Source organism: Narcine bancroftii, chromosome 6 (genome assembly GCF_036971445.1).
Source record: "Narcine bancroftii isolate sNarBan1 chromosome 6, sNarBan1.hap1, whole genome shotgun sequence".
Taxonomy (NCBI): Eukaryota; Metazoa; Chordata; class Chondrichthyes; order Torpediniformes; family Narcinidae; genus Narcine; species Narcine bancroftii.
The window spans coordinates 188,376,602-188,394,527 of NC_091474.1; the positions used below are offsets into that span (position 1 = coordinate 188,376,602).

At 38.9% G+C, this 17,926-nt stretch overlaps 2 protein-coding genes across 3 annotated transcripts in view; one reads left to right on the forward strand and one right to left on the reverse strand.

Moving 5' to 3' along the window:
• The window catches only part of LOC138736875 (protein 4.1-like), a 297,080-nt gene that overhangs the window by 188,990 nt on the left and 90,164 nt on the right, over positions 1-17,926 (reverse strand). The window contains exon 1 of one of the 2 annotated variants that reach the window (XM_069887002.1): positions 4,451-4,606. The exons of the other annotated variant lie outside the window; for it this stretch is intronic. The gene's annotated coding sequence lies outside the window, so the exon portion shown is untranslated. Of the gene's footprint in view, positions 1-4,450; positions 4,607-17,926 lie in introns of those variants that run through there. 2 annotated transcript variants of the gene reach the window in all.
• LOC138736876 (A-kinase anchor protein 7) overlaps positions 4,409-17,926 on the forward strand; it is a 145,510-nt gene continuing 131,992 nt past the window's right edge. Inside the window, exons 1-2 of the mRNA XM_069887020.1 lie at positions 4,409-5,145; positions 5,271-5,460. Of these exons, the coding sequence (XP_069743121.1) occupies positions 4,774-5,145; positions 5,271-5,460 (562 nt within the window). The 5' untranslated portion in view covers positions 4,409-4,773. The remainder of the gene's footprint in view (positions 5,146-5,270; positions 5,461-17,926) is intronic.

The following is a 17,926-nucleotide window of genomic DNA, read 5'->3' on the forward strand; positions in this document are numbered from 1 at the left end:
ACCACAGGTATCCACCATCATAAAGTAACTCCAAAATGGCCGCAAGCCAACGGAGAAGTAGCGAGACAAAATCAGTCCATTGAAAAACCATTGAGGATTGCACACGCAGAAGGACAAAATTGGCGAGAAGCATTGCTATCTTATGTGGCTGTCTATCGAGCAACGCCTCATGCAACCACTGGAAAAAGTCCTGCAGAAACATTTTTTGGGAGAAAAATCCACACAAAAATGCCAGAAATAAAGGAAATCCGAGACGACCAGGAGATGAGGGACCACGATGCTGAAAAGAAAGGTGCAGCAAAGCTGTACACAGATTCGAAACGTGGAGCCAAGTACTCAGACATCATGCCAGGAGATAATGTTCTGGTGAGGCATGAAACTGGTGGTAAGCTAGACACACCTTATTACCATCAACCCTATACTGTCGTATCCAGAAGTGGCAGTATGGTGACAGTCAAGTCTCCGACTGGAGTCCTGTATAAGAGAAATGTATCAGGTGTATCAAGGTACCAGTCCAGAGATACATCGAGCGAAGAGGTTGAAAGGCCAATACGAGATGCTGAAACTGAGAGACCTGATGATGTTCCAGAGGCAGTTACCAGCAGTCCTGATGAAGTGACTAGAGCGCCAGAATCACCCGAAGCCGAGGCGAGCAGTATTTCCGACACTGAGAGTGAACAACCGAGAAGCGACAATATCGCAGGCAGGCCGAAACGAAACCAGAAAGCGCCCAAATGATACGAAGACTTTGTGCCATAGTTTTAATAAGAACTTTGGGACAGTATTTTAATCTTATATCATAAAGTGCATGTATGAGTGCTGTAGGAAGTAAATTTTATGTAGTTGAGTTATAGTATTACCATTAGTTACGACGTTTGTAGGTTTCCGAGGGATATTGGTAAGTGAAGGTAAAGTTTATTTCTGATTAAAGGAGGGATGTCAATGATAATGAATATGTATGAGATGTACCGGAAGTCACGTGGTATGAGAGGGAGATAAGAGCACAAGCAGGAGAACAAAGGAAACTGGAGAATAACGACACTGAGAAGTTTACCTGATAAAACTTGTGTTCGATGTTTTATTAACTTCACATTTCGGGCCACAAATGTGACTGGGTATATGGCTGAAAGTCTTAAATTAGCGAATCAAATTGATCAACTGGAGATGGAATTTCAGAAGAGAGTGACAGAAGATCAGAAAATAGCTTTAACTAAATTGAAACTGAGATATAATACGTTACAGACATCAATTTGAATGTTTACTTAATCGATCTAAGCAAACATATTATGAGTTGGGTGAGAAGGCACATAAAGTACTTGCATGGCAGTTAAAGAAGGAACAGACTTCACAGGTTATTAATGCTGTTAAAAAGAATTCAACAGTTACCTATAAACCTCAGGAAATTAATGACCAGTTTTATTCATTTTATAAAAAAATATATATTTCTGAGGGGAGATGAGACAATGGATCTATTGATGCTTTTTATCTACATTAACATTATCAGCATTAGAAGAAGAGGATATTATAGATTTGGAAGCTCCTTTTACAGATTTAGAAATTAAGACAGCTATGTTAGAAATGCCTAGTGGCAAGTCACCAGGTGATGACGGGTTTTCGGTGGAATTTTATGAAGTTTTTTTATGAAGATTTATCTTCGGTGTTTGGGGAGGTATTACAACAAGTGATTGAACATTATGAGTTACCAGAATCTTGTTCCAGTGCTCTAATTACTGTAATTCCAAAGAAAGATAGAGATCCATTAAAGGTGTCTTCATATAGACCTATTTCTTTATTGAATGTGGATTATAAAATAATAGCTAAAATGTTAGCAAATCGACTTGCTATATATTTGCCTAAATTGATACATGTAGACCAAACAGGTTTTATTAAAAATAGACATGCTTCAGATAATATTCTTTGATTAATTAGTTTGGTCAATGCATATCGGCAGCACTTTGGTTGCACTAGATGCGGAAAAAGCTTTTGATAGGGTCGAATCGGATTTTTTATTTAAGGTTTTGGGTAAGTTTAAATTTGGCCCTTTTTTTATTAGTTGGATTAAAGATTTATATACAAACCTGACTGCTAGGGTGGTGACAAATGGACAAGTTTCGTCATCATTTAAATTGACACGTTCTACCCGACAAGGTTGTCCATTGTCACCAGCCCTGTTTGCATTGGCTATTGAACCGTTAGCTCCATTAATCAGGCAAAATGAACAGATACAGGGATGAGAGTTATGGATGAAGAGTATAAGATTAATTTATTTGCCGACAATGTTTTAATATATTTAACAAACCCAGAAGAATCTTTGCCACATTTATGGGAATGTTTATTACAGTACGGATCATTATCTGGATATAAAGTTAATTGGGATCAAAGTGAAATTCCACCAGTTGGTGATGGAGACTATTCAGTATATAAAAATGTTATTAATTTGAAATGGTTGGATAAAATTAAATATTTAGGAATAATTGTGAACACTGTGTATCAACCTTTATATAAATTAAATTATGTTCCATTATTGAAAAAAATTAAAGCAGACTTAATGAAGTGGAAGGACCTTCCATTAACTCTAAATGGTCAGGTTAACTGCATTAAAATGAATATCTTTCCACGTATTCAATATTTGTTTCAATTAATACCATGTTTTCTTACAAAGAACTTTTTTCAGAACTTAAATTAAGTCACTAGGGAATTTTTATGGAAAGGTAAATTACCAAGTAATTAAGTAAACTTACTTGGAAGTATGCATTAAGTGGATTACAATTACCTCATTTTCAGAACTATTATGAAGCAGCCCAGTTTAAATTTATTAGTGGTTTGATGGATCTGGATCGGCCTCCAAGTTGGTCTAAAAGTTGAGATGGGATGTGTTTCTGAAATTGCAATGCATCAGCTTATATTTCAGTGGAATATAAATTTGTTAAGGGAGTATAATATGTTGATATTAAAACATTTATTAATGTTATTGGTAAAAAAAATAAGATTATAGAATCAAAAGGTAAATTGTCTATTTTAATGCCATTATATAATAATCAGCTTATTCCTTTTTCAATATTTAATAGACATTTAAAGAGTTGGGATTCTAAGGATATAAAAACATTACAGGATTGCTTTGTATAAAGACAGTTTCTTTCTTTTAATCAATTGAAAGAACGTTTTATAATTGCAGAAAATTCTTTTTTTTGTTTATTATCAAATTCGATCTTTGGTGAAAAATATGTATGGTAGAGAGATGATTTTACCTGTATTGTCGGAATTCGAGTCTTTGATTTCCTCTATACCAAAAAAGAGCTATATCTCTGTTATGTATCAAGTATTACAAAATAATATGGATAAGCCGGAATGGGAGAAATCTAAACAAATGGGAGAATGACTTAACTTTTGTTTTTCCTGAAGAATATTGGACAGATGTGTCATGATAGTGTTACTAGATTGTCGAATGCATGGTATGGAACGGTTAATTATAATTATTTACATCAGTTATATTTAACTCCTGAGAAATTGAAAAAATATGGTTTCAGTAATTCAGATTCCTGTTTTAGATGTGGTATATGTGTTGGAACTTTTTTTACATGCTGTTTAGTCCTGTATGTATGTACAACCATTTTGGGAAGAAATTAAACGAATTTTGGAAAAATTGTATAAGTTTAAGTTACGATTAGATCCATCCATTTTTTAAATTGGGTTAAGTGATTCCTTTAAAGGGATTGGGGCTGGATAAATTCCAAATTGCATTTGTTTATTTGGCATTGTCCGTAGCTCAAAAATGTGTAGCAAGTACATGGAAAAATAATATAGTGATGAACATAATGCGATGGCATAAATGAAAGCTTGTATTATTATGGAAAAAATTATGTTTTGCATGATCATTATTATTTTTTTGATTAATAAGTGTTCACCATATTTGGAGTATATGCATTTAGATTTATCTTATTTTTAGTTTTTCTTTATATTTTTTTGGCTCTCCTTAAGAGAGCTGGCAGAAGGGGTGGGTGGGGATAGTGATTTTTTTTCTTTCTTTTTATTCTTAATTTTTAAAATATATATAAATGTTATTGTTTGCATCTTGCATTATTACTAACAATTTTTCAAAGAAATAAAGTTTTTTTAAAGTTCTAGAAATTGAAAAATAAGCATAGCACTTCCAATTTACAGAGTTATCTGGTCAGTGCAGCTTTGGGGAACTTCCTCGCTTGGTGAGCGATCATTCATCAAGACAGGAACAGAAGACTACTCGGCCCTCGGGACTGGCCCGGCATTTAATCAGACCAGGAGTCATCCGACTGTACCCTCAATTTTGCATTCCTTGCCACCCACGGTTGTCTTTTATACTCCCACCCCCCCCCCCCACCCTCTCCCCCGACTGTCAGAAGGACGAGCCATCGCCCAAACTCCCCAGTGATAAACTCTGGGGACCAGAGGCAGCCGCCCCAAGAAACAAAACCTGAACGAGGAGAGGGAATCCATTGCTTCTTTCTTAATTCGCGGCAGCGAAACTTCCAAATCACGCCGGTGCCCTCGGTCCATCCAAACATCATCCGAGGGGAAGGTTATTCCCTGCCGCAGCCTTCTCGCGAAACCTCAGTGGGACACGCGGGAACTCGCACCGACCCTTGCGAGCCACCGTACCCACCCACCGGCCTCGGGCGCGTCGGACTCCGCTCGAGCTGGGCTCTGGCAACGCCACAGGGTTCCAGCTGCACAACCCCGGGAGGGGGGAACGAAGCAACGAACGTTCCTTTCTCCTCCCCTTCCCTCCCTCCTCTAATGCTCGCCCGATCGCACTTCGTCCGTCTGTTTGCAAAATGCCAGAGGGAGGATTTGGACGCCGGCAGATTATTGACGCGTTTTTCCGACCCGTTACTGCTGAGAGGGACTGGGAGAGCGTGGACGGGTTGTATAGGTTCCATTGCACTTCCAACTCACCGCCTTTGGAGTTTGCACCTGACTCTACGTTGGCCAGATAGAGAAGGTCAGAGGTCAACACAATTGGCACCGTGCGAGGGTTGTCCATTTGTCGAGCCAAGTGGCTTTGAATGTTTTGGTGGAAACTCAGAACCAGGCGTTGCATTATTTCAAAGGGCCACACGAACGGATCTGCTCAGTCAATGCAAGTTTTTAAAATCCACGAATAATTTAGTAAGTACCTGTTTTTTTATATGGTTTTAGGACACCATTCTGCATGACTTCTGGGAGAGCTTACAACGCCTGCCTTTCAACTGAGGGAAACAAACTTTAAGTGTTCGGCAACTGATTGCTTGCAGCATTCACTCTCTGTTGGTGGCATGGAAGCGGTGCGAGGCAAGACTTTGGAAGAAAACTGCAGCACGAGCATGGAATGCAGTCAGGAAAGTATTGAGGAACCTCCCTCTGATAAAGTCTCCCCAAGGGATTCGCCAGACCACGCCGACAGGTTCTGGACGGATATAAATACTGCACAGCTTCTGGGAAATGGTGAGAACCGCTCGAAGCATATTTCTTGAAATGTATATCCTCAGTTAGTAATTTGGATTTTTTTAAATGATGTTCTAAACCAAGAATAATGTGTTAACTCAGCAAAAGAACTTGCTTGTGAGATTGTTCATCTTCAAGCACAAACTGTATTTCTAAAATTTGTATCAGATCATCTATTCCTGGATGATTCAGAGGTAGTATAGCACTTCCAATTTACAGAGAGTTATCTGGTCAGTGCAGCTTTGGGGAACTTCCTCCCTTGGTGAGCGATCATTCATCAAGACAGGAACAGAATACAAGGTATGGTAGGAAACTACAATTCCTGTTTCTGTGGGGAGGGGGGGGGAGTGAGCTAATTGCTCAAAGATTTTTGTAATCTTTTTGAAGTTGAAACTCATCAATCATACATATTATTCTACCCACAAATCATACTTCAGTGACCTACTCTATGAATGTTTACTGTTGAAAATGCCTTTTAAAATATTTATTTTTGGCAGCTATCTCCATTGTGAAAAATGTCACCCTTATTGTTCTATAATCTGAAATGACTTGAAAAAAAAAAGTCAGATATTCATAATTTTATTTGAAAGTGCTTATAAAGTCAATGTATAACACTTAGCTGTTGATTGTGCTATTTTAATGCATAGATTCAAATTTTACTTCAAGATTTTGGGCTCATTATTTTGTGCCCAGAACAATGATGCTAATAGCTGAAAACGGTTCCTGCAGTCTGAGTATATTCCTGCAGATACTGGAAATATAACATTTAAAAGTTGCTGAGAATGTTTAGTGAGTAATCAACATTAGTGGAGAGAGAGAGAGAAATAGTTAAGTTTTCATTAACTTGAAATATTAGATCTGTTTCCTTATCAATAGTTGCTGCCTGATCTGTTGAATATTTGTAGTATACTTTTATTTCTGACCATATGCCTGATACATTACATATGGTCAGAAAAAAGCAATACTATAGGGTTCAGTGAGTGGGTGAAACCTTAGGAAAGTGTAATGCACTCATTATATACTCAGTTATATACTCAGTAAGAGGAATAGAAGTAGACTATGGATAAAGTTTGCAGATGAGAAGTAGTTTGGTAGGCAAATGGCATATTGGCTTTCATTGCAAGAAGACCATGGAGTTTAGAAATTGCAAAGTATTGGTATAAGTTTACAGAATCCTGGTCTTGGTTTCCTTATTTAAGAAAGGATATTCTGGCATTGGAAGCAGTCTAAAAATGTTACATTAGGTTAATGAGAGGGCTGTCCTTTTACCTCCAGCAAAATAAATTTGATCTTTATTCTTTTAATTTTAGAAGAATGCCTGACCTTCTTGAATACATAATGTTCTCAGTGTATATCATGGGATATGGAAATAATGGTTGTATGATACAAGTGCCAGATACACCACCTTCATGTTGGATCAAAATCCAGGAATGTGTTGCCTAATAACTTTGGTAGACCTTCACACATGGGAAAACACCACTTTCACAACAGTAGTTTGCAGTAGGCAATAAATGCTTGGTGTGATATTAGCAAAGCCCGTTACACAGAAAGAGACTAGTTGGTTATCTGCCTGCTCTCTGAGTATACATATTTCCTCACTTCCTTCAACCTATTCAAGATTCAATTTATTATCATAGTAATATTGCATAAAATTTATTTTTGCCTGCTGCAAGGCAGACATATTAGCCACTGGCAGGAATTGGTTAAGTGCTTCTTACAGACTTGCAGTCAGAGAGAGAAGCAAAAGAGAGTCCCCCCAGAGTTACCGAGGATTCAAGTCCAGCGCTTCTGCAGCCAGAAAAGTCCAGTCCAAACCATAGTCAACCTGAGCTCCAGATCCAAATTTCCGACACAGTCAGGAACCCTTCAGTGCCCTTGGCACCTCCTCGCATCCAGGTTCCAATACCTGGTACCCCTCCAGCCAGTTCAAGCCAGTCTTCAGCAGTCAGCACCTCCTCACATCCCAGTTCCAATACCTGGTACCTTCGAGCCAGTCTCCAGCAGGCCACAGCTTCTGCAGGTTCCTCTCCTCGAGTCACCAGTAGTCTGCCGCATGCACTGGTCCCTCAGCTGCAGAGCCCCCTCACTGGTCCGCCGCCGTGGTCACTGTTTTGCGGGTTGTCTCCTCCACCTCCTCATATGGGGAGATCTTCCCGTCCTCTGGTGCCCTGTTCCACTCCTCTGCTTCCCCGGAGACTGCAGCTCCTTGTGGGTCCTGCTGATTAATAGGCGCTGCCATCTTGGGTGCAGACCCGTGGTCATGGGATTTCAACTAAAATCCCCTTTGGCTCCCTCAACAGGTCATTCAAAATCTGTGCAGAGCCAATGGCAGTCGATTGGGTGGCTGGACCCTCCAGGAGTGGTGCATCCCCATGGGTCCACGGCAGCACTGCTCAATCACGTGTCAATCAACTTGCTCCTAATTCTTGTATTAACCACCCACTCTTTGAGCAATTTATGGATGCAAATTAACCTAATGACCTGCATGACTTTGGGATGTGAAAGGAAACCAATGCACTCTCAGGGAGAATGTGCAAACCCCATACAGATAGCACTGGAAGTCAGGATCAAACCAGTGCTGCCCCAGTGTGATGACCTGTTATCAAGCTTGGTGGAGAGAGGAAAACATGGGCTCTGTTAGGCCTGTACATCTTTTGCAGTGTTCATTGGTTTTGAATTGAATGATTGTATAATGTCAAACTGAAGATGGAAAAAGAATGTGAATGGACCTAGGTGAGACATTGGCAGAGTCACTTTGAATAACTTGGGAAAAAATACAATGAATTTTGAAAATGAGTCAAATATACTATTGCAATGCATATCGGAGTAATTGTGGACATGCGGAGAAAGGTGACGGCCTGGGTAACAACAATTATTTCCATTTATATACATTAACATGGCAAAGTTGTTCCAAGATACTTCACAGGATTATTATTTAAAAGACACTGACATGGTGTCACAGATTTTGGAAAGTTCACCAGAAATTTGAGAAAAGAGGAAAGTTTCAAGTTGTTTTGGAATAGAGTGATCTAAATGTTTTGGAGATTAAAATCCAAGCAGCCTAAGGGATGGAATGAGCGTGCTCAAAAATGCCAGAACTGAAGAATATTGGTATCTTGGTGGTGGTTATATAAAGAGGAAGGCATGAGATCATGACACAAAAATAGAGAATGCTAGAAGCCGTCAGCAGACCAGGCCCATATCTGTAGAGAGAGAAGCAATTAATGTTTTGGGTTGAAGACCGTTTGTCAGGACAAAGAAAGAAAGGAAGGAAATTTTGATGAATTTTTTTTTTGCCTTTTTCAGTTCTGTAAAAACATGTTTGATGTGGCATCTTTCCATGGATGCTGCCTGGCATTTACTGTTTTTATTTCAGACTTTTGATGGGTGTAGATTTTGGGAATTTGCAAGACCATTGATTGCGAAGATGCATAAATTGAACATCAAGAATCTGGGAAAGTCCACCAGGAAAGTTGAATGCAAGCAGGATATGAATAGTGGAGGTTTTGATGATTTAAAGTGTACGGAAAGCAGAATGGAGAAGAACAGCCAGGGCAGTGTTGGGATAGTCCATTCCCGAGATAACAAAATACCAGCAACAAGATTGGATTCATATTTATGGAGGTGATCTTAATGATACTTGCGATGTGAAAACCAGAAATTGGACAAATATTATATCCAGGTTGGGAACTGTCTACTTACCTACAGATGATTGATCAAAGGGGAGAGGCTTGGAATAGGTGCCTAGGCTTCATTTTCTGGTGGGACTCCATAATGATGGCTGTGGGCTTCACAATGGTCAGTTGAAGGAAAATTTTGCTCACCTAGTACTGGATATTGTACAGTCTGCAATCTACAAATGGTGGTGGTCAAAGTGCGTGGTCGTGTGGTGAAACAGGATCTCATCAACATGTAGGAGCAAACTCAGGTGTGCACAAATCCAAATGCCAAACAGTAAATTTAAATATGTAGGTCTCTCAGAAGGCTATTGTATTGGTGCAATTGGTGTGGCTCAATATGACAATAGCACCATCTACAAATTTGCCAATGATGCCACGGTAGTGGGTTGTAGAAGAAAGGGGATGAGTCAGCGTACAGGAGGGAGATTGAAAACCTGGCTGAATGGTGCATCAACAACAATCTTGCACTCAATGTCACCCAAACCAAGGAGTTGATTGTTGACTTCAGGAAGGAAAAAACAGAGATGTAGAATCCAGTGATCATTGGGGATTAGAGGTGGAGAGGGTGTGGAGTCAATATCTTAGAGGATCTTTTCCGGACTCAACACATTAATGACATTTGTGAGGAAAGCACGTCACCGCTTCTATTGCCTCAGGAGTTTGTGGAGGTTTGGTATGGTATCGTAAACCCTGGCAAATTTGTACATGTATGTAGTGGAAAGTGTGATAACCAGTAGAATCACAGTCAGGAATGGGGACACCAATACCCCTGAGTATAAAAACCCTCCAAAAGATAGTGGACACAGCCTAAGACATCACAAGCAAAACCCTCCCCACTATCAAAGTACATCGACAGGGAATGCTGCTTTCGGAGAGCAGCAGCAGTCATCAACGACCCACACCACCCAGCGCAAGCTGCTGCCATCAGGAAAGAGGTATAGGTGTCACAAGACTCACATCACCAGCTTCAGCAACATTTGCTACCCCTCAACCATCAGCCTCCTCAGCAACAATCTCAATTAGGGACTTTAGTGATTTTTTTCTCTCTCTCTTTGTATTGCATCATCTGTTTAGAGTTTAATTGTTTACATGTGTATGCTTTGTACATTTTTGTTGCACTACTAATAAATGGTAATTCTGCCTCACCAACAAGAAAAAGAATCTCAGGGTTGTAAGTGACATCACCAGGTTCAGGAACAGTTGCTACTTCTTCACCATCAGACTACTCAACAAATTCAATCAGGGACTTGTACACTATATTGCTTTTTTAAATTCTCTCTGTATTGAACAGTCAGTTTGTTTACATTCATAATCTGTTTAGAGTTCTTTATTTCTTTACATATATATGCTGTGTACAGTTTTTTTGCACTACCAATAGGTAATCATTCTGCCTCGCCTGTAGAAAAAGAATCTCAGGGTTGTATGTGATGTCATGTATTTACTCTGACAATAAATCTGAAATCTGAATTAGTCCTGGTTTAATTTGATAAGCCCATCCAATCTTCATTTGATTCTGACAACTCATCTTCAAATTTTCATCATTGCAAAGAAGCTTAAGGAATTCACCAGTGGAATGAATCTTTTTAAAAATTATTATGTGATGTGGACATCATTTGCAATCCCAGGATTCACTCTCCTGTTTGCTGCTGAACTAAGAGTTTGCTAAGAGTTAACGATATAGTCCAGAATTGCACATAGTGAGACCACGTTATGATGGCAGATTTCCTTTTTGAAAAGTGTTAGTGAAATGTATTGTTCAACAATTATGTAAATTTCATGTTCAGTATTACTACTTCATTTCAGATCTTTAATTATTTGGAATGTTCTAAATGCTGCAGTGGCATTCAATCTTGTATTTCAGGATCAATAGCTCAAGATAAGAGCTATCAGTCCAGTAAATATTCCACAATGCTATTGCATTGGATATTCTACCCTAATGTTTTCAGCTATCCTAATAAAAGTTTTCTCTGGTGTTCCGTCTATCTGGTCTACTATCTCAGCTCAGTTCTTGTGTACTTCAGCAAAAATTGTTCAAATTGGGATGTTTCTATCTGACATTTTTATTATCAGAACATCTCTGCCATTAGCTTCTTAGCAATTGAATCATTATCCCAGTGTTCCCTTAAATTGTATCTCAACCAGCATTCAGCTCTTTATACTCTACCCTGTTCATCAATTAGCCCAGGACCTTGCCATTAAAAACATTTAGAATTCTCATTCACAAATGAAAAACAGAGGGTTGCATTGTAGCACGTTAATTAGGAATTGGTTTAAACTTTGCACATATTTGCACTGGCTAAGTAATAATCAAGGAGCTTAATAAATACAAGAAAAGCTGCCAGAAAGAATTAGCTCAGTGAGCTTGTTTATTCTAAAAGGCTTTTTCCATGCCATATGGCAAAAGTACATCGAGTTTGACAACTTTTTCCCCCCTGGAGTGGTTCAGTATGCTTCATGAGGTGCTCGAACCAGAAGACTATGTGAATGTTTTGACAAATAAGGGAGTGTGAAATTGGTCCTCAAATGAAAAGCACAGTAAAAGCTAAATAATAATGGACAGGTGTGTGTGCACAAGTTCATGACTACAGTTTTGAGTGGACAGTTGTTGTATTGCCTTATTAGAAGCCAAAGCCAGATAAAGCATTCTGAGCTGAAGTATGGATATTTCACAATACAATTTATTGGAACAGGATACTTAGTAAGTTAATGAAGCAGAATATCTGACATTAATAATATTGATTGTGAGAGATTAGTGTTCACGAATGAGGTGTGCTTTTTGCATAATGCCCATTTGGGCAGTGAATGGCTGCATATATGTCCGTGGTCCCGAAAGGTTACAAAGCAATTGCCAGGCGTATAATGGTACAGTAAATATATAACTATAATACATATGTCTTGATAATCATAATAACACCTATGTTACTGGCTTATGTATGAACTGTACTTTCTATTGTTATTTTAATGTGAACTTTCCCTACTTAAATAAAAAGTTAACTGTATAATAGTGTATGCTTTGACTCAGACAGCAACATCCAATCTTGTGTATTGTGCATCTCTTGAATGCTGTAGTATTATCTCTTAATATTCTTTTGAAAATATTACAGGTCAATACAGGTACATTACAGTAATTGCTGTAATTAAAGCATTTAGCTTTGTTAAATACACACACCCACTCTCACAGAATGTATCGTGGACGTTAAATCTCTTTGGAAATGAGTTCATAAATACAAGTTCTTTTTTTAAACAACTCTGTGGTGGGATCACTCTGAAGTACATAATTCTCTGTGTCACATATTGTTGTAGCTGCTAGACATGCAGGAGGAGGGTCATTGTTCATATCCTGGATAATTGTCAATTTATGTGTTTATTTCCATTAAACTGCAGCAAATGCAAACTGCTGGTAACCACTCTGTTTAATATGCTTAGCTGACCCAGCAAATAAAAAGAGCATGGGGTTCCAAACAAATGCTCATGCAAATATAATCTGGTTAAATGATTATTAGGAAACAGTCCCATCTGCACACCTGTCACATTTTATCAGTCAGAGTTTCTAGCAAAACAAAGAGATGACTATATAAATCATTGTTCAAAGCTTCAACCATTCAAGACAAAGGCAAATTAAATGAGTATGCACTGTGCTTTCCTAAATTACAACTGCAGAATTTAAAATGCCGTACATTTCAGTGTATAAATTGACCTCCATTTTTCAGCTTCATTTTTAGGATTTATGGTATATCTGGTTTATAAGTCTACTTCAATTTTCTGGATGCCTGAGTTGGCCCGTTGACTGACGTGTTAAGTTGATCCCCAAAGATGCCTGAGATGGGCTGTTGACCAGCATATACTTCGATTCCCAAAGATCACGTGGATTGATCTAGGCGTTGGCTGGAGGTGATTGGTATCATTGGAGTGTCCGTTGACACAACACAACTCGTGAGTTTTAAATTGAAAGTGCTATAAATGGCCAAGAAAACCAACAACTGTGGTGCTACAAGAAAATTTGATGTATATGTTGGTAAGAGATTGGAGGAAGAAAGAAGAGACTTTAAGAAAAATGCCAAAAAGGCAATGTTCGTTGATAAAAGGAATCACTCGTTGGCCAGAGTTGGAAAATCATGTTGCAGAATGGGCACATGAATAGAGGCAAGATTGCTACATAGTCACCTGAAATAAAATAAAAACATTTGCACTACAGTGGGCAAAGTCGCACCCAGACCTCAGTAAAGATTCTGATGATACAGTCGGGTGGTGCAACTGTTTCTTGAGCAGGAAAAATCTGTTATTACACAGAAACAACCAAAGATCTTGATCCTAAAGTTGTAAGTTTTCACCAGTTTGTTATATGTAATCGGCAGAAACACAAATTTGAAAATGAATGAAACCCCTATGAATTTTGTCATGATAGGCAATATAACAGTGGAATGGAAAGATGTGAAAGCTGTGCAAACCAGAAGTACAGACCATGAAAGGACCAGGTGCATGGCTGACGGGACGAAGTTAAGACCCATGGTAATCTTCAAACACAAAATTAAACCTAAAATGAAATTTCCTGCAGATATTTTTGTACATCTTCATGAAGAAGGATGAATAGATGAAAATGATGTAAAACTGGATAGACGATGTGTGGAACAGGTGGCTAGGAGTTTTATGCAAAGAAAGGAGTTTGCTGGTCTGTGATATGTTTTGTATATGATACGTATATTAAAGTAGTTATATTTGGTATGTACTTTGTTGCATATCCCTTGCATGCACTGACTGCTTGAAGTCTGTGACTTGTAGACATCACCAGGTGCTGAGTATTTTCTCTGGTGATGTTCTGCCAGGCCTCTACTGCAGCCATCTTCAGCTCCTGCTTGTTTTGGGGGCTTGCCCCTTTATGTTTTCTTTTCAGTACATGGAAGGCATACTCATTTGGAATTAGATTGTTGACTGACTTGGCCATTCAAGAATTTTCCAGTTTTTAGTTTTGAAAAACTCCTTTTCTTGCATTAGCAGTATATTTGGGATTATTGTCTTGCTGTAGGATGAAGAGCTGTCCAATGAGTTTGGAGCCTTTTGCTTGAACAGATAAGATACTTCTATACATCTCAGAATTCATTTTGCTACTGCCATCAGTGGTTACATCATCCATGAAGATAAGTGTGCCAGTACCTGTGGCAGCGATACATGCCCAGGCCATAACACCCCCACCACCATGTTTCACAAATGAGGTGGTATGCTTTGGATCTTGGGCAGTTCCATTATGCACACTTTGCTCTTACTGTCACTCTTAATCTTGGTATCATATTCTCCACAAGACCTTTTTCAAGAATTCTGCAGGCTTTTTTAAATACTTCTTGGCAAACTCTGATCTGACCATCCACATTCTGTGGCAAACTCATGGTTTGCATCTTGCAGTTTAGCCTCTGTATTTCTGTTCATGGTCTTCTGTAGACTGTAGTTATAGACACATCCACACTTGCCTCCTGAAGAGTGTTTCTGATCTGTCAGATAGGCATTTGGGATTTTTCTTCATTATGATGAGAATTCTTCTATCATCAGCTGTGGAGGTCTTTGGCCTACTAGTCCTTTTGCAATTGCTGAACTCACCAGTATGCTCTTTCTTCTTAATGATGTTCCAAACAGTTGATTTTGAGAATCCTGAGGTTTGAGTGATGTCTCTTACTGTTTTATTCTTGTTTTTCAGCTTCATAATGGCTTCTTTGACTTTCATAGGCACAATGGTGCAGCACGGCACGGTTAGCCTAGTGGTTAGCGCAATGCTATTACAGTGCCAGCAAGCGGGGTTCAAACCCCAGTGTCTGCCAGGAGTTTATACGTTCTCTCTGTGTCTGCATGGGTTTTCCCCAGGGGCTCCGGTTTCCTCACACCCTGCAAAGTGTTAATTGGGTATAAATTGGGCAGCAGAGTCTTGTGGGCTAATGGGGCCTATTATTGTGCTCTCTACTTCAATTTTTAAAAAAATCAATTTAAAACTTTGGTGCTCATTTCGAAAAATAACTCCAGACTCCAAAGGTGATCAAAAGCTTAGAAGCAAGCCTAGCTCATTTATACTTGCACCAGAGAAACAATTAAACATACCCAAGTACTCACAAATACCTGTGAAGTAAAAAATCCGAAATATTATGGTGCCCTGAAATGGGGGAGCTACATATAAAAAGTACTGTAATTTTTACATGGTGAAACCAAATGTATATAAATAACTGAATAAAATTTGGTGAATTGTTTGATTGCAAATTTAAAACTGTGGAGCACAGGGGCAAATAAAGGGGGGAAAAAGTGTCTTCATCCCAAACATTTTGAAGGCCACTGTAAATAAACTTTCAGCTATATACTTTATGCTCTTTTTGAGTCAGCATTACGTGACACAACCACATTAATGATATATAATCTTGTGATTTAGAAAGCAGTAGGAACTCTGATCAAATGCATCTCTTTCCTATAAACAATGTACAAACTTAATGAACAAATTTGTCTTCTCATATTTGACAGATCTCAAAGACCCCATCCCGAAGCCAGTGAAATACTATTTTATTGTGGATACATTTATTTATCAAATAATGAGAGCAAAACAATGCACAAGAATAAGATAAATGATCAGTTTGAGTGATTTAGGTTAAAGGATAAATGGAGGAACATTGGGTTATCTTCTAATGTTATTTTAATAACATCATGGGATCTTCCAAGTCTACTGAGGGCGGGAAATAAGTTTCAATAGTGATACATTTCACAACTGTGTGGAAAACAGGAATCTGAACAACGTCAAGGCAAGAAGCTTTGAAGTATATTTCAGTGATGCAAGATCTGTAAATCTGTTTAGAAGTAGTAGATTTGAATCTGATTCTGCATTAATTGAATTGTTTATTGTCATGTGCACAGAGATAAAAAGCTTTGGTTTGTGTGTTATCCAAACAAATAAATTCATACAGCAGGTAGTGCAATGAGAAACAAATAAATAAACAAGTGTAGTGTTACAATTGTTCAAATCAGACAGAGTAAAATATGCACAAACTTTAGTACAAGGAAATACAGAAATGTACAGTTAAAAAAGAGTGCTCGGGTCATTATCTTTTGCAAATGAGAGATTCAATTTAAAGTTTCTTAACTGCAGCAAAGGAACTCTTTGAATTGGATGTTTTCAAGCAGATGTAACTTCTGCCCAATGGAAGGGGTGGAGGAGAGGGTTGTGGTAGAAAGACAACATTGCTGGTGTGGCAACTTTTCCCACAGAGTGAATATAGGGGAGGTTGGTTTGCATGATGGTCTGAGCTATGTTCACAACTCTGCAGTTCCTGTGGCCTTGGATGAAACAGTTCCTGTACCAAGCTGTGATGCACATTCATAGGGTCATGGATTTGTACATCACAGAAACAAGTCCTTTGGTCCAAATTGCTATGCTGACCAAGTTGTCTACCCAACTAGTCCCATTTCCTTGCATTTTGGCCATATCACTCTAAACCTTTCCTTTCCAAAGTAAGTAAACACACAACGTACTTCACTGTTTTCATTGAACTAAGATCAATTTTAGTAGTAGGGATTTAAACTTTCCCAATATTGACTGAGATTGCTTTAATACAAGGTGCTCACAGTTAAGAGTTTTTTTAAGATAATATACAAGGAGCCCTATTGGAGACAATCTTAGAATTTAAAATGGGCAGATGGTGAAAGTGTCAGGAGATGTTTTGGCAACAGTGATCATAATTATGCAAGTTCCAAGGTGGTTATGAAAAGAGATACTATTTGTCCTCGAGTTAAGTTGCTAAATTGGAAGAGGGCAAATTTTAATAGCATGAGAGAGGAGTTAGCAAAAGTAGATTAGGAGCAAATGCTTTCAAATGAAACAACATCTGACAAGTAGGAGTCTTAAAAGAGAGTTGGTAAGTGTTTAGGGACAGTGTGTTCAAATATAGATGAAAGGCAAAGATGGTATGATTAGGGAATCTTGGATGGCAAAGGATATGGAAGGTTTGAGCAGGATTTTTTTTTTAAAGTGACAGGTATAAGGAACTGGCATTGAATACATTTCTTAAGGAATATAGAATTTAAGGTGAGAACTTGAGAAAGGAATAAGAAGGACAAAATTGAATCATGAAATATTCTTGTCAAGTAAGATTGAGGAGAATCCCCAGAGAAATTCTGTAAATACATCAGGACCTGAAAACTGTTTTACCACAGTATGTCCTCTTCACCACTAGAGGGCAGAACGCCCTAGATCAGGAGTACACGAACATCCCTGGTGCGTACAAGGTTTCCCCTTGCCCCCAATTTGGTTACTCTGATCACATGTCTGTCTGGTAAAATGAACTTCCCAGGGAGATCAGGATGTAGCCAGGGGTGGCCCACAGCAGCATTACAAGACTGCTTTCAAACTACGGACTGGCACGGTTTCAGGGAGGAGGCCACCTTCAACTGTCATGTGAGCATCGAGGAGTACACAAGCTCAGTGACTGGCTACATGAAGAAGTGCCTTGAGGGTGTCAAATACTACACAACCAGGGCTAACCAGAAACCACGGTTGGATGCAGAATTCTGGGCCCTTCTCAGAGCTTGAGATGCTGTCTTCAGGACAGGAGACTAAGATTACCCAGGACAGGATTTTCCCATGCAATCTGGAAAGCAAAGCAGGGGTACTCACAGAGAATCCACAGACAGTTGTGTGACACCTGTGACACAAGACCCATGTGACAAGGGACCAAGACTATAACAGACCACAAGACAACCTTGTGAGTCAAAGACAACAACGCCTCCCTTCTGAACACCTTGTGCGGTTTAACGAGAAGAGTAGG